The sequence below is a fragment of the Lichenostomus cassidix genome, chromosome 2, assembly GCF_008360975.1.
Source record: "Lichenostomus cassidix isolate B80296 chromosome 2, HeHo_3.0, whole genome shotgun sequence".
NCBI lineage: Eukaryota > Metazoa > Chordata > Aves > Passeriformes > Meliphagidae > Lichenostomus > Lichenostomus cassidix.
The window spans coordinates 21089958-21114963 of NC_139482.1; the positions used below are offsets into that span (position 1 = coordinate 21089958).

The 25006-nt window shown below is 38.2% G+C and overlaps 1 protein-coding gene across 1 annotated transcript in view; it reads left to right on the forward strand.

Moving 5' to 3' along the window:
* The first annotated feature begins 3309 nt into the window (after positions 1–3309).
* Positions 3310–25006, forward strand: part of RUNDC3B (RUN domain containing 3B) — a 51890-nt gene continuing 30193 nt past the window's right edge. Inside the window, exons 1-5 of the mRNA XM_085050642.1 lie at positions 3310–3666; positions 9875–9990; positions 17342–17475; positions 19548–19633; positions 22724–22813. Of these exons, the coding sequence (XP_084906768.1) occupies positions 3563–3666; positions 9875–9990; positions 17342–17475; positions 19548–19633; positions 22724–22813 (530 nt within the window). The 5' untranslated portion in view covers positions 3310–3562. The remainder of the gene's footprint in view (positions 3667–9874; positions 9991–17341; positions 17476–19547; positions 19634–22723; positions 22814–25006) is intronic.

Sequence of the window (25006 nt, forward strand, 5' to 3'; positions counted from 1 at the left end):
ATACTGATAAATCAAACATTCATAGATATCTGGATATGCTGCTAATTAAAAAAAATTTTAGAAAAGCACAACAAAGCAAAAGAAGCCCAAATTGCTTCAAACCACAAAATTTAAAATAGCAAGCATGTATGCTTCCTACATATATTGAATTACAGAATTTTCAGGGTTGGAAGGGACCTCTGGAGATCATCTTGTCCAAACCCTTGCCATGAAAGGGTCACCTGGAGCAAGAGACACAGGAACACATCCCAGTGAGTTTTGAATGTCTCCAAAGAGGGAGACTCCTCAACCTCCCTGGGCAGCCTGTGCCAGTGCTCTGCTGCTCTCAACATAGAGAAGGTTCTTCCTTATCTTGAGGAAAAATTACTTGTGGTTTAGCTTTGGTGTACATAAAAAGCTAGGCAGCTGACTGGAATCCATGAGATGCGTTCCATACTATCAGTATACTCAAAATTATCTGAAAGTGCAGTAGTAAAATGTATCACATTCCATACCCATTTTTGTTTTGCTTCTAACTGAGGGAGTCTTTTGTGATAGCTTGGTATCAACTTCATTCTTTCCTACCATAAATGACCACAGTGCCAACTTGTGGATTAATCCTGACCAGCAGCTAAGGCCCATACAACCACTTACTCACTTCTGCCCAGTGGTATGGGAGAGAGAATTGTAATGGCAAAAGCAGCAAAATGTGGGCTGAGCTAAAGACAGTTTAATAAGTGATGCAAAGTAGCATATGCAAGCAAAGCAAAATAAGGGATACATTCACTACTTCTCCTCAACACATGGATCTTTAGCCATTTCCAGGAAAGTGGGAAACAGTTACTTGGGAAGATAAATGCAGTAACTCAGATGTCCCTGCTTCTTCCTTCTCTCTGAGTTTTTACCACTGGACACAATGCCATACGGTATGGAACAACCCTTTTATCAGTTGGGGTCAGTTGTCCTGGATTTGCTCCCTCATAGCTTCTTGTGCAACCCCAGTGCTTAAATATCATTGCATCAGGATTTTTTCCCAATATCTATCCCTTGTTGCAGCTTACAACGATTGCCCCTTGTCTGTTTGTTCTACACTCCTCAGCAACGCCTGTTCCCCTATCCTCCCATTAGCTAGTTGAAGGCAGTAAGATTTCCCCTTAGTCTATTGTCTTACAGAGTGGCATTAAAAATTCAGGAGTTACTACAGTAAATTTCCTGATAAACTTATTGAGCTTTCCATGCAGTTGATGATATTCAAATTACTATTATTTTTTATTCTTTTGAAGTCTTCTCAAACCTTTTTACACTTTTTGCTTTGATAAGACAGTAGTGGAAGATAAATTATTATTGAAAGAAACAACAATTTTTAAGAAAATTCATTTTCTTAATAATAAAACCTATTAATACTGAAATCAAAAGCTTGGTCCAACAGATAAGCATGATTCAATATTAAATCTCTTTCAAGTATAAAAATAAAAAGTTGCAGTTCCTGGGGAAAAGGTAGAGGAGAAGAACAGATAAGATATTTTTACTTTTGATATATGTAGAAAATTTCTGCTGTTGTTTATTGGGTTTTTTCCCCTCTGGGTTTTTTGGTGAAGTATTAGTAATTACCCAGTATGTTTATTGTCAGTTCAAGAACAACAGACCTTGCAGCTGAACTTGCTCATCTGCAGAGATTAAATGTAATTCAGCCTTAACTTGACCTTAATCAAAAGTTTACTCAATCTGTACAAATCTCTTAACAGAAATTACAGACACAATGGGCCTTAATAAAGTCTCTGAGAAGCAGAATGAAACCTGAAGACAGGCTCTTAATTTCTGAGAGGAAATAAGTAACACATGCAACATTTTCTCTTGATTGTCTGAAAGAAAAAGAACAAAAGCTTCTTTCAGTCTTGTACTAATAGAGCCATTTAATAATTTTAAAAAATGTGTTAGTCTTGATTCCATTATAGAAGGGATATCCTCCTTCAAGTTTACCTGTGCCCCCAATTCTTTATGATGTTTCTGGAGCAGGGACAAAGAGAGGCAGGAAACAGAATTATGAACTACCTTGCAGTGAATTTGAATGGTAATTTGCTTGGGAAAAAATCCACCCAAGCAAAGAAGAAGCTTTACTTTAGAGAAGGTAGAACTGTTTACTTACCATTTGAGATCAAGTTAAATGAAGATAAAGATTAGTTCAAATTTATTCAGTTACATCTTGAGTTCTTATTTCACAGGAACTGTCAGAAATAGCTTCATATCTACCAGTGATATTCTACAACCATAGTCCAGTAGGGATTTGCATGTCAGTAAGCAGAAATTTTTATACTTCATTAATAGGAGTGGATAGGTTGGAATTAACCTTACACATTTAGGAATATTATATGCATAACTCAGTGGAATGAAGCGTTGTGCCAGAATTTATTTCACCATTCATCCTCAATTTATTTCACCAAACAAATAAAGTGATTTTCTTAGGCTGAAAGGGAACTTCCTCTGATAAGGGAAGCAAATCAAATTAATCCATACAGATTCAAATCTCCCCAACTATCCAGCCAAATCTACTCCTTCGCAGCCACAAACCACAATTAGTTTACCGCTGGGTTTTCTTCTGAAGTGTTGTATCTTCCTGTTTTCCAGTGACTTGAACTTCATGCAATTCTGTGTCTTGACGCTGAAGCAAAGCCCTGTACCCAGAGCCCTTCCAAGCACGCCTTAGCTCAGAGCTGCAACAGCTGCAGTTTGGTGGCAAGGTGTATTCCCACTTCATCCCATATTCCCACAAGCATGGCCTCTAATGCTCACGAATCCCATCCGGCACAGTCCAGCACTGCTGCAGACTGCCCAGGGAGGTGAGGGAGAAATCTCACGGAAAAGTTCAAGAAGCGACTGGATGTGGCACTTAGTGACATCTAGCTGACATGGTGGTGTTCAAAGGTTGGACTCGATGATCTCGGAGGTCTTTCCAACCTTAATGGTTCTGCGATTCTATGGTTCTAATTAACGACTGAAGGCACTTCGAACTCTACAAGCTATAACCAGGGAAGTTCTCACCTTCTGGACGCCAACTCGCTAAGAAGGGAAAGAACTGATAACAATTAAAGGAAGACCACGATTTTCCAGGCGCTCGGAGGGCTGCAGGGCTCTCTGGGGGCTCTGACCGAAGGCGATCCCTGCCGCTCTCCCGCCGCCCCTCAGCGCGGCTCCCCCGGCCCTCTCCCGCCGGCGGCGCGCGCCCCAGACCGCCTCGTGCCTCTCGGGAGCGCCGCCAGGCGGCGCCTCAGCCGCGCCCCTCCCGCGCGCTGATTGGCTGGCGGGGCCGGCGCTCTGCGGCGCTGTGGCGGCCCGGCTGCCGGGAGCGGGGGGGCCGAGCCGCCCCCGCCGCGGGGACCCCGCGCATCCCCGCCCGACCCGCCGCTGCCTCGGGGCTCCGGGACCGGGCGGCGGGAGGAGGAGCGGGGAAAACACGGGGGCTTCCTCATCATCCTCCTCCTTCTCCGCGTGTGGCGGCGGTAGGCGCAGCATCCTGGAGAGCGGGAGGCCGGGAACAAAGGCTCCGCGCCAGCCCCGGCGGCTCCACCTGCCCTGCCCAGCGGAGATGGCGTCCCTCGGCTTAGGGGGTCTCAACGTCTCCGCCCGCAGGAAGAGCGTCCCGTCCCGCAACGCCGCGGTGGAGAGGCGGAACTTGATCACGGTGTGCAGGTGAGCCCCGGGCCGGGGCCCTACCCGCCCGAGGGGACGGTGCCCCCTCGCTCCCGCCGCAGCCCGCGGGGCCCGTCCCGCCCCGCTCCGCACAGGTGGGCCGGGGGCAGGAGCGCGGGCGCTGTCCCCGCCGCAGCCCTGTCCGGGGCAGGGAGGCCGGAGGTGCCGGCCCCGCGGAGGGAGGGCAGCCTCCTCCATCCATCCTGACTCAGCTCCTGCGGGAGCGCTCGCGGGATGGTGTCCGGGCGGTGGGCGAGGGACAGGGGCTCACCGGGCAGTGCCGCTGCCTCGGGGCCTTTTTCGAAGCGGGGGACTGAGGGGTTTGTTTTCGGCAGCATGCCTGCGTTCTGGGGCGAGAGGTGATGCGGGAGCGAGGCAGGGCAGGAGCAGCCCTGGGCAGCGCTGGACTCGTGCTGCACAGCTGCTGTAGCTGCCCTCAGGTGACGCGGTCCGGCCGCGGTGAGGGTCAGAGTTACCGTGGTGAGGTTTGGAGTTAGCGGGATGGAGCCGCCGGGGAAGCGGCTGACCGTGCGCTCCTGCCAGCGCGCCGGTGCCGCAGGAGCATCCCGCGGAGGCTGCGCTCCGGGATATTTTTATCTACGAAATCTAGATCAGGAGATCTGCAGTACGGGCTAGAGCTACTGTATTCAAATTTTTTTTTTTTAGATTTTTTTTTGTTAGCATCTTAGTGCCGAGCTTATGCGAGCTTAGTAACGCTTCCTATGACGTTCCATTGAAGCGTTTGCCCTGCTGTCACTGTGGAATTGATGCAGCATTTCCAGGTGTGCAGCACTGACTTGTAACGTCATGGCAAACTTTCATATTCGTGGATATGCTGGTAGCAATGGCTTCATTTGGTCGTTTGTGTCAATTGCTTGATTTTGAAGTTATTAAAGTAATTTGAGTATTATCTGGGAGAGGTCTTCAACAGATTCATGACTGTTATGATCTAATTGTAGTTCTTGCAAACCTTGCTATAGTGCCAGGACAACTATTAGATAATTTTGTACCTTATCACTTAATGCTGCAGAAGTATTTTTAAAAACCCACAAGACCCCATATTTTCCCTCTTTTTCTTCTTTTTTTTTCTTTTATTATATATTGTTAGCAGGTTTTACAAAGTATGACTGTATCATTCATCTCATTAAAGGAATTTGTTTCAATATTCCTTCAAATCGTAGTATGTGTGTTTGAGTAGCATCAGTACTATTCCGTCTTTTCCCAAACTTGTATGCCTATCTCTGCTCCTACCTGTAAAAAGCTATGCAACAAAGAAATAAAAAAAAGTTTTTTATCAAACCTGCCAAAGCAGATAAAAGAAATAAAAGTTTTCAGTTTTACTGCTGTTAAAGAGATACAGATATTGCCAATCTGTGTGCTCAGGAAAACACTGGTTTTATCAAGTAATGACACAATTTTACAGGATATAAACAGTTCTTTTTTAAAGGAATTTATTGTATTCTACAGAACTTGTTATTTTTTTCTGCCTCCCACTTGAGAGGAACTCTTTTGTGCTCTGTGCTGTTACACTGTTTTTTGGTATGATGTCCTTTTCCTGAAGTTGAAATGATGGTGTAATGTATTTAAAAATGCTTAGAAATCTGGGGGAATTCAGTTAAACATATATAAACCGAGAGCTACTACAGAAACTGCTTGAGATTGGTGTATTTTTATTATTTTCAGTAAAATAATTTAATTTTATCTTTATAAAACCTGAAGTTCTTAGTTTGTGAATACACATTAAAATTTGAAAAGGATGTTGAGGAAAAAAGACTTGTATTATTGTGATGTGTGTACATTCATTTATATTTTTATTTCACCCCTGTTAGAGTAAATGTTTGAAGTATTTCTGTGCTTTATTGCAGTTATTATACATATATTATAGAAAAGTGTTACTTGCTAGGAGGAGCCAAGTTACTATTGAAAAGAGTGAGACTGTAGTCCTTTCCAATCAAAATTCTATGAGAATATGAAATATTTCTGGTAAAAAATAGCTCCAATCAATTGACTCAATCAAATTTGGATGGTATGGCCTGCTCTCCAGTGAAGGGGAAAGGTTACAAAGAAGATACTCTTCTGAGTTACCATCTGTTAACAATCTCTGATAATTTAATGCATTATTTTTGTTAAAGCTTCAATTTAGCATATTTTTGCTTACTAGTTAGACCAGACTTTAGGGTTTTCATCTTTTCTTAGAATAATGATACATAACTGCTCCTGCAGATGTGGATAATTTCTTATGTTTACAGTTTTGGAAGGAACAGTTTGTTTCCACTGAATTGTTGAATGTCACTCTAGCCATAGAAAGTAACATAGATACTGAAGTTCTATGCTTGTGAAAATACATGGTTATGTTTTTGTAACTGTTCAGCCATTATTTAAATTGGAATAATTATTAGGATTTGTTTTTGAGTAAGTAATACATGTTCTAAGCTTTGTCTCTCTCCCTACCTGTTTTCCTTTTAGTTTGGTCCCTTTAATTTTCCAATAAGTGGCACTGAAATTTTGTACTAGTTATAGATTGTTCAACTTGTTTTAATCTAGTCTTTGATAAGGTTCACATATAGATACAGAACAACTGAGACAGGCCTTGGAAGTGATGTTCGTGGCTTAAATGCAGAATGTTAACACAGAATTGAACAACCTTGAGGAAATACTTTTTTAAAACAGTGGTTTTGCTAACATGCATAAGACCTGTTGCAGTTACATTGACCCTTGGCTGAACTGTATGGTTTCATGTCTAAGATGTGTTAAGCATAATCTCTCTACTGGCAGTTACTGTACTAAAAAGAACAAATGCAACAAAAGTTGGGGAGTAAAAGTTGTTGCAGTAACGCAGTGGAAAGTGATTGGTAAAAGACATTTTTTTTAAAAGAGTCTTGAAGCACCAGGTAATATAGCAACAGGAGCTACATTACTCATGTGCTCTTATAGTCCACTAAAAAGTTAACCTCTGGTGTATAGGTAGGCTATTGCTCTGGAGTGCAGTGCTGCTGTAGCAGCCCAGTGGAGAAGAGATGGAGTGAGGTGATGCTCAGGCTCTTTTCCCTGGTAGCAAGTGACAGGATGAGAGGAAAAAGCCTCAAGTTGCACCAGCGAGGTTTAGATTGGATATTTAGAAAAATTTCTTTATGGAAAGGGTGTTCAGGCACTGGAACAGAATGCCCAGGGAAGTGGTGGAATCACCATTGATGGAAGAATTCCAAAAAAGTATGGATGTGGCACTTGGGGACATGGTTTAGTGGTGGACTTCGCACCACTGGGTTCACTCCAGGTTAATGTGGGACTCCATGATCTTAAAGGTCTTTTCCAACCTTAGTCATTCTGTGAAGTTGGGAGCAATAAAGGGAACCAAGGAAACAGCTCCAGCTCTGCCTAGTTGGAGTTTTCTTCTTCATAGCTCTTGTGTGCTTTAGACTTGACCTTTTGTTTCTTGACTCTGAGTCTGCATGTGGCTCCACAGTACTGTGCAAGAGCATGGACTCTCTGGTCTGGGGGGCCAAACACTGGAAACAACACGTGAGGCTTCATTCATGACTGAGGAGAATTGCTTGCCTAATGCTTACAGTGTAACCTTTTTTCAAAGGCATAACTTCTAAATACCTAAATCCTTTTTAGTGTGAATATATAACATGCAAAATGTGCTTATGACTTTTAACTTGCACTTAAATATATGTTTGCCTCTTCGTAGTATTTGGAGAAAAACAGACAACACACAAGTATTTGCCTAAGAGGTTTTTTTTTAAATCTCAAAAATATATTTCTAGTGAATCAAATTTTGCTTGGTAGCACTGTTACCTTCCTGGTCTATGGAAGTAAAGTGTACATACTTGCACTCCATGTAAGTTCTTCTAAAAGCCAGTTTAACCAAACTTAATTATAAAGGTTTAGGGTTTTTTTGTGAAAGGGTAGAGAGATGAAAATTAACATTTCTGTGGAATACATAGTGAAAGTAATATGAGCACTTAAAAAGAACATCTGTATTGATGATGAGCTCTTAGACTGTCTTTTTTTAATCAGACCCTAGCTATATAAAAAATTGTTTCCTTAAAAACGAGATTTTTTTTTCCTCAGTTGAATTGCAGAATGCTTAAAAAATAAAATAAATTGCTTATCTCTGACTTTTAGAAGTGTATGTGAAATTGCTCTTAAGTGTTTATTTTTGCATATATCTCCATTTCTGAATCTGTATCCCATACAATATTACCTAGCTAACTTTTAAATATGACATTGAATACAGGAAAAATAGGCATAGCTATATATTGTACTCTACTTTGTTTTTCAGTTTATGGATGATCATGTCTCTGAGTTTTAAGATGATATTCCTGTATACAGGGCAGTGCATCACACTGCTAACTCACTGTCTATCTTGCGTTTGTATCTGTGAGTGAGTGATGTGCTGCACCTTCTCTTTTTCAGATCTGCATGGTGTGGGAGGAGTGATCTTGTTATCGTTAATATTGGCTTAGTCACGGCATTGCTATAGACATTTGTTTTTCAAAATGAAGAATTTTTTTTTGTCAGAAATTTCATAGCTCTGGTATAGCTTTGAGGAAGCAATGAGCTCTACCATTAGAGGAGTCATAGCAGTTAACTGGTGGGCATGCATGTCTCTCACTTACTTAAAACTGGTTAAAATGTGGAGGAGTTCAAAACTGAGTCATAACTTGGCACTGCAGGAGCAGCTTCCTCTCCCACCCTAATTCACTCCTAATTCCTGTCCTGCCAAAAACACTACAACCATAGAACCCTGCAGGAAAGGTAAAATAGGGAGTCTTTATTCAGAAGTTTACTGAGTAACGCATAATTGAGTGGAAACTCTTGAGCTGTGAGTCAGTTCAGTTTGAGCATATTAGTTTTGTGCATCAAGGCTGTGCAGACTCGACTGTGGAGGCAGTTACTGCTGTAGTACAGAGCATTTGAAAATAGTACAGGTGTAAGGAGTTTTATTCCTACCCATGCCTATATCCTGTGCTGCTTCTGCAGCTGTGCCATAGAACTGCCTGTGCTGAGATGCTGTGAAGGATAGTTATTAAGAACATACCCATATTTAAGAGTCACTTCACGCCTCCTTTCCAGTACTGAAAATCTAGAACAGTTCCTAGTGAGCCCCATAAAAAGTAGAACAGGCAAAACTGAGGAAGCCAGTGTGCTCAGGTAAGGGATCTGGGATGAACAGGCAGAGTGAGAATGTGCTAAGTTGCTACTATTGAGGTTTGGGTGTTGTGAAAACTGTCCTCAAGCTCTAGTATAGCTCTGTTAATAGAAACAAGATTATTGCAAAAAACCATAGTAAATACTTCAAATTTAATATTTTTAAAATTGAGAACATAGGGAATTTGTCTTGAAACTGAAAACTGAAGAACAAGTTGCAGAAAGGAAAATAAAAATGGATTATGATTAAAATTATGAAGGCAAAAGAAAAGTAATTTTTGGTCATGTTTGTTGAGGTTTAAACTATCCTCTGAATAAGAATAAATTTGTATAAATGTAGGTGTAACTAAGCACAGCAGACTGACCAGTTGACTAGTTACATCTTGTCTTTTTACGGTGACTTGATTCAGTCTTTCCAATTTTAAATGTTAGAGCATTTAAATTGATAGCTTGTCTAGCATAATAATGAAGTAATATAGTGCTGAATAAGGATTATCCCCATTCACAGGGAAATCAGCCTAAGTGAATGCAGAGTTAACAATGCATAAAAATTCATTGTTTTATTACATGTCTGGATTATTTTTGCATTAGGATGAAATTAGAGTGTTCTCATAATAGGATAAGTTTATAGTTCAGATCCTTGAACATGGATTTGGGGGATAAAAAGAGCACAGACAAAATGTCAAGCAAAAAATGATTATGTTTAGGGTTACAAAGAGAAACTGATGTTGGATGCTTTGAGTGCTTGTTTTCCTACAACTTTATTAAAAGAATTGAGAGAAGTGTAAAATAGTTAGCTCATTTCTATGTAGAAAGGGTGGGGATTTTTGCTTTTTTTTCCTTTTTTAAGGCTATATCCCTAAGACCAACAATGCTGATTGTACTTCCAGACTACATCACAATGTTTTGTGTGTTTGTGATGATCAGACTGAACTTGAAATCATCGAGGTGGTTTCTGGTTCCTCGTTCTTTTGGTTTATAAAAACTGTTGCCCTGCTATAGAGGACCACTAATTATCCATATAATTTATGATTGTCCTGTACTTTTGCTCTAGGTTTTCAGTCAAGACACTGATTGACCGTTCGTGTTTTGAAACTATCGATGATACTTCCCCTGAATTTAATAATTTTGCAGCCATTCTGGAACAGATTCTAAGTCATCGACTGAAAGGTATGTTAAATAACTTCCTTACTGTTCATGATTTTGCCATGAGAAGTTGTTTATACAAAACCAGAGTACATCTGTCCAAACTCCTTGATGCTGAATGAAAGCATTGCCTTTCTTTGTGTCTGTCCTATTGCTGTTACCTTCCTGATTTTTTTGCATTACTGTGAAAAAGTGACTGCAACTGTTTTTGTGAAACATGTTTCCAATGATCTTGTTGGAAGCCTTCTGGGCTGGTAATTAAGCAAGTGGATGTTGCCATGGTGCTGAGCTCTGTCTGCTTTTCTGCTTTATGATAAGGCTGTCCTCTAAGAGTCTGAAAGACAATTGTGTTATCTGCTTTAATAGAAGCTACAGAGAGCATATCTGTGGTGCTGCTCCCTTTTCTTTCTCCCTTCCTTTCTTTTGTTGCCCTTTTTCCCAGATACTGTGTTTAGGTCTTTTCATTCCATTGCCCCACCCTTTAGTGAAGCTGTTTTTAGCTACTGGCATGTACTGGATTAAATTGCTTTTGAGAAAGGTCAGTTGTTGATTTTCTTCTTGTATCAAGTCAGATATTCTCATTCAAGATAATGTCTATCTGTGTTTTCCAATTGTTCTAGAGGAAGCTGCTTTGTTTAAGGAACAGAGTGTGCCTTAGCAGTAGCAGTCACTAGAAGAGGACTCTGGAAGCATCTTCTCATTTCTCCGTTCTGTGTATAGTTTCTGAAATGATTTGAGGATTATGATGAACATCATAATCATCTAAATATAGATGTGTGATATGACAATCTACTCCTTTTCATACTTTTTAATATTCATAACTAAGCTTTGTGAACAACATTGTGTGTAGGCTGACATTTGAGTAGCACAATTACTACCTGCTGGGATTCTGTCAGAGAAGAAAGAAAGAGTTGCACAGTGGGGTAGAAACATAGGGTTTATCACTTTGTGACAAAGATTTTTGGAGTCATTATGAGTACTTAGTAACTTGACTCTGCAGGGAAATTGCTCTGTTTTCTCCTTCTCCCCCAGCTTCAGTGATGTTTGAGCAAAAATCATTATAATTTCTTTTCCCCCTCAACATTTTTTGCTTCGCAGTCTTTTATTCAGGACAGGCTGTACAGAGAAGAAGTCTTGGCAGGTTGGCAAATGGAATTTGCAAGTAAAAAATTATTTCAAGTAAGAAATAGAAAAATTCAAGTAGCTAAATTGTTGTTTCAGTCTTCTTGTAATTGCTAGTATGATTTTCTGAGTTTGCAGAGTTAAACTGTGGATTGTGTTGCAAGCAGGAAATATTTTGATAATAAGCTCATTGACTTTGTGTAATTCTTTCAGATTTTTAAATAATATAACAGAAATTGAGGTAAGAAATGTACCGTTACAGTACAAATTTCAAGAGTGTATATATTATACAACTCAGGGCTTGAAAGAAATTTTATTTTATTGATGGAATTGCCTAATATATTTTTAATATGTACTTTGTGTCAATACGAACACACTAACAGCAGACTGGTGATTGCAGTGGACTATATAAAGTGTTTTGAAACTGGCAGAATGTATTTGAGCTGTTTGTCTATGGTAAGGTAAATAGTTTTGTTGTATCAAAGTTGTCCAGATAATCCCCTGGCAGTGTAGTTAAATGGATGATCCAGATTTGAGAGTTTAAGTATATAGAATTTTACTTCCTTAAGGCTGTGGCAAACAGCAGTCCTTAATCTTTAGCTTCCTTTGGAAGTACTGGGTGAGGAAGGAGGAATAAAAAAAGTACTTACTTTGTGTTATAAAGTATATAAAGCATGAAGTTTACTTTTATTAGAAAACTTCTGCTGGTAACTCTTTTCTGACATTAAATTTAATATATTTTTAAGGAGCAAAGCATAGTCTTGGTGAATTATAGTGACTTTTTCTGCTTATTGGTTTCATGCTTAATTAGGATCAAGACAAAAAACCCCACAAATAAAATCACAGGAAGAAGGATAGGTATTTTAAGGGAAAAAGAGTTCAACTACAGGGGTTAGAAGTTTATGCTTTTTCTAAAACCATTGAAATGAAGAATTCTGAGACAGTAGTTCTCCAAGCCTCATCTTCCTAGATGTCTTGGTAAAAATGCTCATTCTAGCAATGCAAGCACCATGTAAAATGGATTTTCAATAGGTACCTGATCTGATGTAACCAGCTCCCAGTAGCAAAAGGGTTGTAAAATAGCATTTTTGATTTAACCACGAGTGGTTTTGTTGATTTGTTTTTTTACATTCACTCTCATTGAAGAATTAAGTTTGGAAAGTTTCTTAGAATGTCATCCAGTCCAGCCTCTTGTTCGAAGTAGGGCTGTTGCAGATTACTCATGACATTGTCCAGTTGTAATGAAAATCTCCACGACGTTTCTTAAACTCAGCGCAGTTTGCTGTAGTTTTTTATCCTCCCCCTACTGCTTTTTGTGCTTACCTTTCCTGACTGTGGTCTTCACAGAGTCCTGTCGTGAGCTAGACCAAGAAGTCAAGCAGGCAGAAAACTGATGACTTTCCCCATGAATGCACTTTTTTAGTCCAGCTGCTCATTTGCTTAAGAATATTTTGGATGTGGGTGTTTGCTTAATAATAAAACAAGATTGGCAGGAACAAACCAGCTCACACAACAGAGATTGGTAAATGCTGCTTGAATATCAGTATCTGTTAATATGATAGAGAAGACTTGGCACGTATGGCACCAAAATAGTTCTGAAAAAGATGACAATGTGCTATGGCACTACCTTACAGCTACATGTACACTAATGCCAAAAGTAGCAGTCAGGAATAGGCCACTGCTGACAGTAAAAGCAATCTGAATTGCCGTAAGGAAGGAGTTTGAGCAAGCTGAATTCATTGTCTTTTCAGGGATTGCAAGTCATTGACTGCCTTATATGCTCTAGAAAGTGGAGAGCTGTGTCCCTGTACTATGTAATACTACATGTGCAGTATACCAGGTACTTCCTACAAGTGCTGGATTTATTGGGAATGTGGAGTAGACCAAAGATTGTAATGAGGATATAAAGCATGTGTTCTTCTTGTCACTAAAGTAAACCATGTCTTCTCTGCTGACAAGATATACTACTTGACAGTGCATTTAAAGATCTTTAAAAGGTAGGAGAGAAGAAGTAACAGAAAAAAAAAATAAGTGATTAATTACTCTTTTATTACTTCTTAGGAATAAGCATTTGCATGGTTTTATAATACAGCAGAGATTGTGTTGTTCTGGGGGGATACAAAGTATTTGAAGGTCTCTTGACCAAGTAAGACCTATAGTCCTGAAAGGGATTTTACAAATTTTTGTACAAATGTATATGTGTTTGATAATCTGTAAAGCAAGCTGAATCATTTCAGGAGCCTTTTTCTTCACAGATAGTTGTTTGGAATTTTTTCCATTCTTGACCGTTCTGTATTGTGGAGATGAAGTGGTATCTTGTAGTCATCTGTGTGTTTTCTTGTTTTCCTTTCTGGCCACAGATTTTTCAGGTATATTTCCTGTAAATGTCCTTTTTATCAAATCAGCTAAGTGTATATAGTTAATGCAGAAAAGGTAGGGACATGAAAAGTGTTCATGGAACAGTACTTGGGATTTGATCTCAGGTGTATCCAAACTGATTTAAAACCTGAAGTAATTTCGAAGTGGTGTGTATTTTGTTTTTACTGTATCACTAGGCTGTATTATTTTCTGCCTTTTCCTGTCACTTTAAAATAGTGTTGAGTTAGTACTGAAAAACATGAATAGCTATTGTAGATTTCCATGGCCATCATCTCATACATATCTCTGAAAACTTGTCTCGTGGATGTATTTGCTGACTTACTATGTTTTCAGTGTAATATCCTTTACAGCACAATTTTTTAATATCCAAACTGCTAGCCAGTCTGCATGTTTAGAAGTAGTGTTGGTGTATAACAAATAGCTGGGGTAGCCCTTTATTTGGTGCAATAATGCTATATTAGGAGAATAGCTTTTATTACTAGATTTAATATCTATACACACATAGTGCATGTATGGAGAAAAATTGTTAGTGAATATATAATTGTCTTGGAGGACTGGGTTTATGAACTCTTGTAAATATTTAATGACCTATTCTGTAGGCCCAAAATAAGAGTGGGTATCACAGAAATTCCTCAAAGGACTATTATGCCACTTTATTGCTGCAAGTGGTACTAAAACATACTTTTTGCAGGATAGAAAAATTTGCTGTGAACTAAGTAATATAGGGAAATCTGAAGAAAACCTGCTTGTACCTTAGAGCATCCTAGTCATTACTTCTGTGCAACCGTGGAACTTTGTAAATTAAATTGGACTGTAATTGAGTAGGGATCAAACTGTTTAATCTTATTTGTGAATAATTTTTTGGGCATGAAAAAGATCTGCAATAACTGTGGATGTTTATATCTAGTTGTCAGAACAGAAATGGGTTGATACAAGTAGGTGTGCAGCAGTATGCAAAAATGTGGTGAAAGTGCACATTTAGTTATTTATTTAATTTAGTTAATATTTTGAAATCATAGAACAGCCCAGGTTGGAAGGGTCCTTGAATGATCATCTGGCCCAATAATTTGTGGGAAGGGGAGTCAAGATGAGAATACCTGGCACCCTATACAATCACATCTTGAAAACCTCCAATGATGCAAACTCTAGCACATCACTGGGGATGTTGTTCCAGTGAATTTTGGTTCTTACTGAAAAAAAATTTCTTTCTTGGGGTGAAACCTCTCCAGCGCAACTTGCACTTGCTGCCTTTTTGTCTTCTGTGTGGCTTCTTATAAAGAGGGAACCTTCACCCTCTTTAAATACTGGAATAGTGTGATGAGCTCCCCCATTGCACCTTCTCTTCCCTAGAGAGAAAATGCCTAATGCATTCAGTCTTTCCTCATGGGTCAGGTTCAACAGCCCTTTGAACATCTTTGTGACCCTCCTTTGGACGCTCTCTGATCTGATCTTGTCCTTGAACTGTAGAGACCAGAACTGGACACAGTACTGCAGGCACAGCCTGACCAGTGGGAGCTATTCCATTCCTCATTCTTAAAGAGTTCTCACAGCTGTGTGCATGGAGTGCTTTGAGGGCCAAATAGAATTTCATATGCTGAAAGCTGTTAAATTTTAGTGAATATACAGTTTAATATCTTATTTAGTGTTTCTTAAAATACATTCTCACTATTCTCAGTCAGTCTTTTCCAGCATTTTTCTGTGTATAGATAGGTTGAGAAACCTTTTTTTTCAGGTTAATATTAATTAGGAGAGTGTGGGCAAGGTTTAAAGGTATAGGGACAGAATAGTGAAATACAAGAGTCCTTGGTTTACAAAAGGTGCTGAGCTGGCTGTGAATTTCAAGTGAAGAAAATTCCTACTGTAGTCTGAAACCCACCGTACCCTCTTGCAGAGCTGAAGTGAGATAGCCCACTGTTATGTCAGAGGATGTTGAAATATGGCCAGCTGGCTTTGTTGATTAGTGTAAGCCAAATAAGTGCTGATATGTATTTCTGTTGTAAAGGGTTGTTTTTTTTATTGACTCTGTCTTTTTCAGGTGTTCATTTGTAAAAGGAATTGCCTTGCATTAGCAACTTCAGAAAACTGAAGTGAAAGTGTTTTTTGCTGAATCTATCCTGCCCTTAAGGTAGTTTGAAAAAAGCCACAAAAGTTAATACATCATATGCTTGCCTTTATTAGTTGAAACTAGAATTGATGATACAAAGCCATCTTCACACTCTAACTGCGTTTAATTTTGCGAGTACAATCCCTAGGGCAGAAATATTTGGCTCTGCTTTCATTTGGTGAAGAATATGAAAAATATCCATAGCCTTTCATGTTGTGAAAATGCTGTTGAATTTTTGTTGCTGTCCACTACACTTGGCATTTCAACAAAAAAAAAAAGATTTTTAAAAGCACTTACCTTGTGGAAATTCTTTTATTTTAGTCCTTAGAGCTGAGAAGATCTAAAACTAAAGTAACTGAAGCACCTTGGTTTTTTTTTTTTTTCCTTTGGCATATTGAGTGGTATATATTAATTTGTCTTGCTTGTGTGTTTTTTTAAGCCTTTTATCATGCTTTGAATTTAATAAATACATCTGTGGTGAAGTAAACAGATGGACCATAAAATCAAGTTACATGCACCCTTTAGGGGAAAAAAAACCTGCTGCTGGAATTTCTTCAGATCATAGGGGGCAGATCTTTGACACTGCTTTAGCGATGCTTAGAGCTAAGTCTAGTCATGTCAGATAAAACTGCATATTTTGGATTTTATTTTCAGTATGTATGATTTGCAGTATCACTCTAATATATTCTGTCTTGAAATCTGAGCTTTCTACAGAAAAAGTTAGAAGTCTTTCTGATACATTAGTAAAGCTTTAGAATTGCAACTCAGGACTTGAAATAAGATAAAATTATTTAAAAATAAGATTTCATTTTATATGGAGGCAAGGTTTTGCATGTAGCAATGCTGGCAGTCAGCAGAGGGTAATGCTCACCTTACTTGTTCCATACCTGTTTGCAGGTATGTCCAAAGTGAGAACAGTGTGCTGTTCACTCTGAGAAACGGGGCTGAACTATTGTGCCTCTAATGCAATTTATTTTGTGTGAAGATGTTGCAAGTGCTATGTAGTTTTGCCTTTCATTTTCTAAGTGCAGTTCATTGCAGACTGGGAGAAATGCGAAGGATTTTGGGTATAGTTCCAGAAGGGGTAATGATTTGCTTAATTAATTTCACTCAGCTTCTGAAGGAATGTTCTGTGTATACTCAAAAGAAATTGTGACTGCAAAACTTTTTTGTTTATGCATCAGCTTCTCTTCAAATGGAAGCACATCTTGAAAAATTCCAGTCTGCTCCTAAAATAAGGATAACACTACCACAGCAAAGTGGTATTATATACATGTGTGTGTGTATATATATATGTATATATATATATATATGTGGTTTGGATATATATATATGGTTTGGATTTTTTTGAGAACAAAACTCTCTCTACTTGAATGTATTAGTGAAATGTATGTACTGGCTAAAACAAAATGCATCAATACTTCTTGCCTCATATTTTTAAATAACAAGTTTGTGCTCTTCTGTGATTGAAGAGTCCTGTGAAGGACTCTTGAGTATTATTTTAGCATACTATCAAGAGAAAAATCAAGGAAGTACACATACATACACAAAATCCTGAAACTTCTCTTTGTGCATCACTTTCAAACCAGGGTAAGCTGCATAATGCAACTTTTTTACATCTGTGCCAATTTTCAGTAGGAATTCGTGGACTTGTTTGTATAAAATCCTTTCAGTACAGGAAACAAATAGGGGAGCACTTAATTCTGGTTATCTCCAATGAGCAGAGAGGGAGGTTCATAAATCTTGATGTATCTTGTATTTTGATTTAAGGTCAGATCACCTGGTTCGGCTATGAAAGTCCTCGTAGTTTCTGGGACTACATTCGCGTAGCTTGCCGAAAAGTCTCGCACAATTGCATCTGCAGTATTGAGAACATGGAGAATGTCGGTTCTTCTAGAGCTAAGGTAGGGAGCAGAAAGGCTAAAGTGACTTTTTTATTACATTGCTGTGACATTTCTGTACCTGTAAAAAAAACATAGTACTTAGGTTACTCTCTACATTTTTTCGTTGTTTGCAATACTTTTTCTTTTGTATGTGCCAAGTAAATATTTGCTTTTTAAAAGCCCCACTTTTAAATCAGAGTATGTTTCCTCTAGAATTTGGTACTCAGAAGAAAAAAGTCTCAATTTCTCTATTCAGTGATTGCGTTATATTATAAAATTATTGTCCTCACATTTTTTACCTTACATAATTTTTTGAAAACACAGTATATTAAGGGAAATTAAGTTCTTGTGGACATGCCTAAGAAATACTAAAATTGTAGAAATGTGGTGATTTTTTTCTTTCCCCTTCTAATCATTCTACTTCATATAGAGTTTATGCACTAACAGAATAGGTGTGATAAGCTCTGAAGATTTATTTTAAAGCTCTTTCTGAATTCTGAGATTTTAATAGATATGAATATTTAAATTCAGTAGAAAATAAGATGCAAAGTTATTTTCTGAAATATTCTTATTTATAAGTTAAAACTTTCTTTTACTCTGTGGAATACTTCCACAGATAGTAGACAGAGAAGCTAACTTGTGCAGTGAGTGTGGGGAATGGTGTTCAGTTATTTAAGGAAGTATTTTGGATGTCTGGATCTGAAAAGATGGGAGAGCATGTCAACACAAATACCCATCATGGGCATCAGTTTGACTGGTGGTCCAAATAAGTGTCCACCTCAACCTGGAAGCTGTCAGCAAGAGTTTGCTAGTGCTAGTTGGCTCTGCTTTCACTGGAAGTGTGTAGGCTTTAGTCCTTAGCTAAGCAGTATCATCAGTTTGATGGTTTCAGTCATGTTCTAAACAAATGCAACATAAGGCAGCTATCCAGGTAAATGTCCTTTTAATTTTAGTGCACTCTACGTTAAATTTTTTGCTGTGCTATTGGTATTTATGAAATCAATTTTTTTTAACATTTCATAGTGTCATGGAATGGTTTGGATTGGAAGGGATCTTGAAGACCATCTAGCTCCAACCCCCCTGCTCTGGGTAGAGACATCTTTCTACACTCTTAGCTTGAAGCTACTCCCCCTTGTCCTGTCACTACATGCTTTTGTAAAAAGTCTCCATCTTTCCTGTAGGCTCCCTAGAGGTGCTGGAAGGCCACAGTTAGATCCCCCTGAAGTAGGATTATAATCTACTACTGGTTCTGGTAGAATGTTTTCAGTGATAATCAGCTAGATGCCAATAAGCACCAAATATGTTAAGCATAAAGACATCTTACTACTTATATAAGTGTTTGTTAGTTTATATGGGGTACAGGAAATGTTTCTGGTGTTCTCAGTCAGTCATAACTGTGGCAGCCATTGAAATGTCTCCCTCTTGTAAACTGCAATGCTGTGCACTAGACCTGCAAACACAGCGCAACATACTTTCTTAAGGGTTAATTTTTTAAGTTATTGCTGTTGTTTATGGAACTGTTTGAATGAAGTTTTGCTTTTGGGCTCTACAAGATTTAGTCCTCTGGAATTGATTTCATGTCTGTATTTTATGGGCACTTTCTATAATGATGTTGTTACTGAGGTGAAAAAATGCTGCACAACTCATTTTTTTATATAAATCCCACAAATATTTGAATGAACACAGAGAATCGCTTTGAGGGCAAGTTACTGCTGCTTTATGGTGGAACCAACCAGATGTATCCAATACCATTGATTTTAAAATGAAAAGCTTTCTGCCCTGATCTGCTGCCTCTCACATACGTGAGCTTTTCAAAAGGCTGGCACATATAATTAAAGAAAACTCCCTTCACCCCCTCCTTAAAATTTTGGATAGCTTTACTTCTCAATAAACTTTGTGTCTGTGCGAGAATTCATTTTCTATTTTCATTATTGCTGTAATGGAGTACATCCTAATGTACTCCTAATAGAGCTGTTCAGTGGTAGTTTCATTATCATTTATTTACTCAGGTAAACCAATAGTACTAGTTTTCAGATTGTAAAACTGTTTCTTTCTGTAGTGCTTAAATATTTGATATCTGTATTGTCTTGCAGGGTCGAGCATGGATCAGAGTAGCACTTATGGAAAAACATTTGTCTGAATACATTTCCACAGCTCTGAGAGACTTCAAAACAACCAGGTCTGTAAGAATTTTATTTTTACAATATTTTAGTAAATGTTGTTTAAGTGAGGGATTTACATTTGGAAGTGAATGGTGCACTTGATTTGTATAGTAAAGGATGTCATTAGTAAAAGACCTGTAACCTAGTAAAAGATATCTGGAGTTGGTTTTAGCATGGTTAAAGGTGCAAAATTGAAAGTCTTTTTGTGATTTTAAAAATGTGAAAATAAGCCTGGAATTCTTGAAAAGTCAAAAGCAAAAAAAACCTCTCTAAAGTAGGAATTAAATCTGAAATGGTGGTGTAGTAAGGATAGATATAGTATTCCTTTCAAAATTAGGTATGGTTGATAGAAAGCCTTGAGCAATATAGAATAGCAGAATTAGTGATCAGTCATAGCTGGGATTCTTGATATAATAAGAAAAATATGTAACAGATTTTTGTTGTAACTTCTAATGATAAAAACAGGCACGAGAATATGCTTTGTGATGGAAAATACTCTGGCAGTTTTGGACTGGTTTTAGATAATGTGATTATTAGATGATATTTTATCTTGTAATGAGTATTGCTTATAGATTTGTGATGAAGTCATCTGAATACAGGTGAATCTGTAACATGTAGTACTTTATGTTGAACTCTAAAAGTTTATGCTGAATGGACTATTAAAACAACAAGAATTTTCTCTGTAAGAACTTCTGTTCATTTAGAGTGTTGTTTCTGGTTTAATACTATTTGTCCAGAGTTCTCCATGTATTTTGCCATTATTAAGCTGACTTTGAAACACGGCTCGGTAAACATCCTGTTTCATTGCAGTTTCAAAACCTTTTATTTTACCCAGATTTGCTTGCATTCGTAGTAGACAAGAAGCATGTAAAATGAAGACTTCAGGAAAATATTTATTTGTGCTGCCTCAGACTAAAAAGTCACATGGGTTTTTGAGAGGGAGATGATGAGGAAGAGTAGTAGGGTCACAAATTATGTAGTTAAGTAGTACATTCTTTGTCCCTGTTTTGGTAGTGTAGTTTGTTAGTGGATAACAATGGTCTTATTTGAGTAGCAATTTCAAATTCATATATTTGAACATGTTAATGTTTAATGTATTTGAATGTTCTTTCAGTGGTATAGCTTTTGGAAACAACCTCTCTTGCATTCCAAACATAGTAAGTGCTAAGTTTCTTTTGAAGTAATTTTAAAATACATCTAATGGAAGTAAAAATTACGTTTTCAGGTTTTGGTTGTGTGGATTTCAAAGCCACTAGCAACAATGGACATATTCCCTTTTCCCATGTGGAATTTCAGATACCTAATAACTGACCTGATTTTTTTGGTGATGCTTTGCATCATGTATTTAGCATTTTAAATAATATATTTTTACTGTATGCATATTTAATAATTTTTCGTATAAACTATAAATTTCTTATGTTACACATGGGTATATAGAATATACAATTCATCTATCCTACCAATAGCTCCTTTGAAACCTCACTGTTGTGTTTAGGTGCCTGATCCTGGGGCTAGTACTTTAATGAAGCAGCACATTATTAGTGCTGGATGTGCATATAACACTTGGAAGAAGGGCTGGATTAAGCCTGGGCACAGAATTATTTTGCTAACGAATTGGTCAAACTCTTCAGTTGCAGCAGACAGTTGTGTTGTGAGATGTCAAGTGTATAGCACTGAATGAAGATGTGTGGGTTTTCTGAGGGGACTGTTGGTTTCACTGGATTACTGCAGCTATCTGAAGTATCTTAGCCACTGGCACTGCCAGGCTAACTTCTTCATTTCACCATTGAAGGTGTGCCCTGTCATTTTTGTGTGATTTCTTCCTAGGCGTCATTTTACAAGAACATGGTGCAGATTGGTACCTGGCAGTGGTTTTACAAATGCCAGTGAAATGGCTGGTAATCTGCATGTACTGGGGGCACTGCTGTTTGTTCACAAATAAGAGTCACTGTGCTGAATCAGACTGTGGAGTCCATCTAGCTCAGCACTCTGGCCCAGCCAGTGGCTGGTTTAGCCTCTTAGTGCCCCTCCTGAAGTCAGAGAGTAGAGAGCTGAGTTTGTACATCCTAGCCTCAGTATCAGGACTATAATACCTGTCTTCTGAGAGGAAGTCTTATGGATTTCTTGCTTCTACTGAGAACATCCAAGGTCTTGGACAGCACGTTTCCTTACAGTGAATGGATGTCTGTACAAAACTGCAAAAGTGGGACTTCTCGCAGCATGCATTACAACACAATTCAATTTCTGGAGCTGTGCCTCAAAACATGTATTTTCTGGATGTTCACCATACAGCCAACTGGAAATCTCTGACACATCCAGAATCTTTCATGCAGTTCTTAAAACAGATGGAACTTTTGGAAGGGCAATGCTGCTGGTATTTGTCTGAAACATACGTTGTATTCAGTAATCTGGCACCTTCTTGCACTCATCCATTGCTAGAATGTAAAGGTGAGCTGTGCATCTCAGTTCTCAGTGACATTTCAACCTTGCCTTTGGTAGTGAACAGCTCTTGGTTTCCCTCTTGCCACATGTAATTCTCAGGTGAATTCTGGTGACCTTTCAGCATGTATCTTCCCAACATGCAGTACTTTAAGAAAAGGTAAACTACCTGAAAAATAGCTGATTTATGAAAATATATTTTTTTAAATGATCAACTACTCAGAATGAAATTGAAGGTTGAACTTTAAAAGAACCTGCAAGTATAATTGTGAGAGAAAACTTCTTTTCATGTGATGGAATCATTATTTCTTTATGTACATGACACAAATTCTTGCCTTTAAAGGTAAAGTAATATACCCTCATATAAAGTAAATACCCTTCATAATTTTCTTCGCATTTTATCCATCCTGCTCCATTTCTTAGGACTAATTTTGAAAATTCTTTTTGCTTCTATGTGAATTCTTATGTGTTCTAAGATGGTGGTGTTTCGTGCTATGCAGTCTATTAGTTTGCTTTATTTGAAATGAAATATGAATGCCTCTGGGGTTCACAAATCATTTTTATTTGAACTGGATTTCTTCACTTTTCTGTTAGATATGAAAAACATTATTATCATTATTATTTGAGAGGAAATTATATTGACTGAACTAATTTCTTTTTTATTGAAGGAGATTTTATGAAGATGGAGCAATTGTTCTTGGTGAAGAAGCAAATATGCTTGCTGGTATGCTGTTGGGACTCAATGCGATTGATTTCAGGTACTACATTTGCATACTTCATAACAAAATGCTCAGGAAAAGTACTTATAAATCAGTATATTATGGAAAACATTCTTAAATTCCTGTGGTAGTTTGAGAGACAGAACTTAGGCTGAGGGGAAGAAGAGGGAAGGAGAGATCTTGAATGGCTGTTCTAGATAAGAACAAAGTTATGCTGTTGTTGCTATAACTGCATGATTACGTGGTAGTTTTTTCAGGTATCAAAATCCTAAAAGCAATCAGAAGTATAATTGAAGAAGACATTTCAAACCTACTAAATGAAGCTTATAGACATGGAATCTCTTAAAGTTATTTTTAAATTGTACTGAAAACTCTGTGAATAAGGACTTGGTTATGCCCTGGTACTCAAGGACAGCATTGTAACTGCATATGTAGAAGGTAATCTTTAACTTTATCACTGCTAAATTTTAAAATCTTAAACTGCAAATAACCATTTAATATCAATTCCATTTAATATCAATATGTGTTATATGACCTGCAACTGAACTGCTTACGTTAATTGACCTTTGCATTTTCTAACCAGGCTTTTGTGGGCTTCCCTATATGATTAATTCTGTATTTTGAGGTAACAAAGGTGCATGCACACTCTAGATAATATAAAAACCTCAACAATGTGGTGTGCCTATATATGTATATGTTTAAAAAACCCCATCAACACTGTATTAAGTTTACAGTGCCTATAAAAAGATCAAATGTGGCTGGTGGAAGACCTTGTAAATATGCCTGGTTGGGCCAATTTAGCCTCAGGCAGAGACACTGGTGGAAGGTTTCATAATCCAGCACAAGGAAAAGGAGACTGATAATGTTGTTCTCCATTCTTCTGTCAGTTCATTGTTAATATTTACCTTGCAGTAGCATTAACGCTTGTCACAAATTGACATAGGAGGTAGACCGGCAGAAAACAGAACAGCAGCCTCACTGGATGCACTGAGTGATTGATGGTTGCCAAAAGGCCCTGTGGAGATTTATCCCTGTTTATGTACCTTTGTGCCAGGCTTGTTGGACCCTTCTATGACCCATCTTAAATTGTTAAAGAATGAAAAACATACCCAGTAAGAAGACAGTATATTTCTTTTTTTATTAGCTAGTTTGGTTCACAGAAGCATTGTATTAGTGGCAGAGATGATGGGAGAATAATGCTTAGAGAAGAAAAGGAACAAATAGGAATGAGCAATGTTTTCCCTTTCTGGTAGTAATGAGTATTTAGTTCAGCTGCCTGTGGAACTGCAAGTGGGTGGGAAGAAAAAAAGAAAGCAATCTAAAAATGCAGATCTTGATGGCTGCTGAACCATCATGGAGTCAGGTAAGTGCCAGTACCACTGTAAAGGGGGAAATGTTGTGTTTGTTTGTGTTTTAAAAAAGTGGAAAAAATGGGGAGGGAGAGGTTGAAAACACAGGATAGCTTCTTTTTCCAGCATTTTGTCATTAGATTGACTTAACTACATCCTCAGCATATGTTCTGGAAGAATAGAAGTGTGCTGCAGGGTGATAAGAGTGCTTAGCCTTGTGTAGAGCAAAATTCACATCTTACCAGATTTTATTAGTTTAAGCTTTACATAATGTGAAATTAAACTGCTTCAGTGTTAGCCCTATACTTGGAAGGACTACAGCTATACATGAATAAGCATTGCAAGATTAGGTCTGCAGTATGTAAATCCTCTCATAAATAATTACCAGTTGACTGTGTCTCACATAAGCCTCAGTGGAACATACTAGTGTATGAGGGCTTACTTGTATGACTGTACTTGTTCTTTCTTTGTCCTCTGATTTCTAATACAAGGTATCTGTTAATTTTATTCAGAGTAATGATTGGCTCTTGAAGGTGTTTAAATTTTGTCAGTGCAGCTTTTAAGTGTCTAGGAATTTTCTGGGCAAAATGGGAGCTTAGTACTACAGGAGCATTTTTATTGTGCCACATATCACAGAATGTTTGAGGTTGGAAGGGACCACCATGGGCTGTCTGATCCAACCTCCCTGCTCAAGCAGGGTTATCCTAGAGCACATGGCACAGGATTGTGTCATTGTGTCCAGATGGTTCTTTGGTATCTCCTGTGAGGGAGACTCCACAGACTCTCTAGACCATCTGCTCCAGTGCACAGTCATCTGCACAATAAAGAAGTTCTTCCTCATATTCAGGTGGAACTTCCTGTGCATCAGTTTTTGCACTTTGCC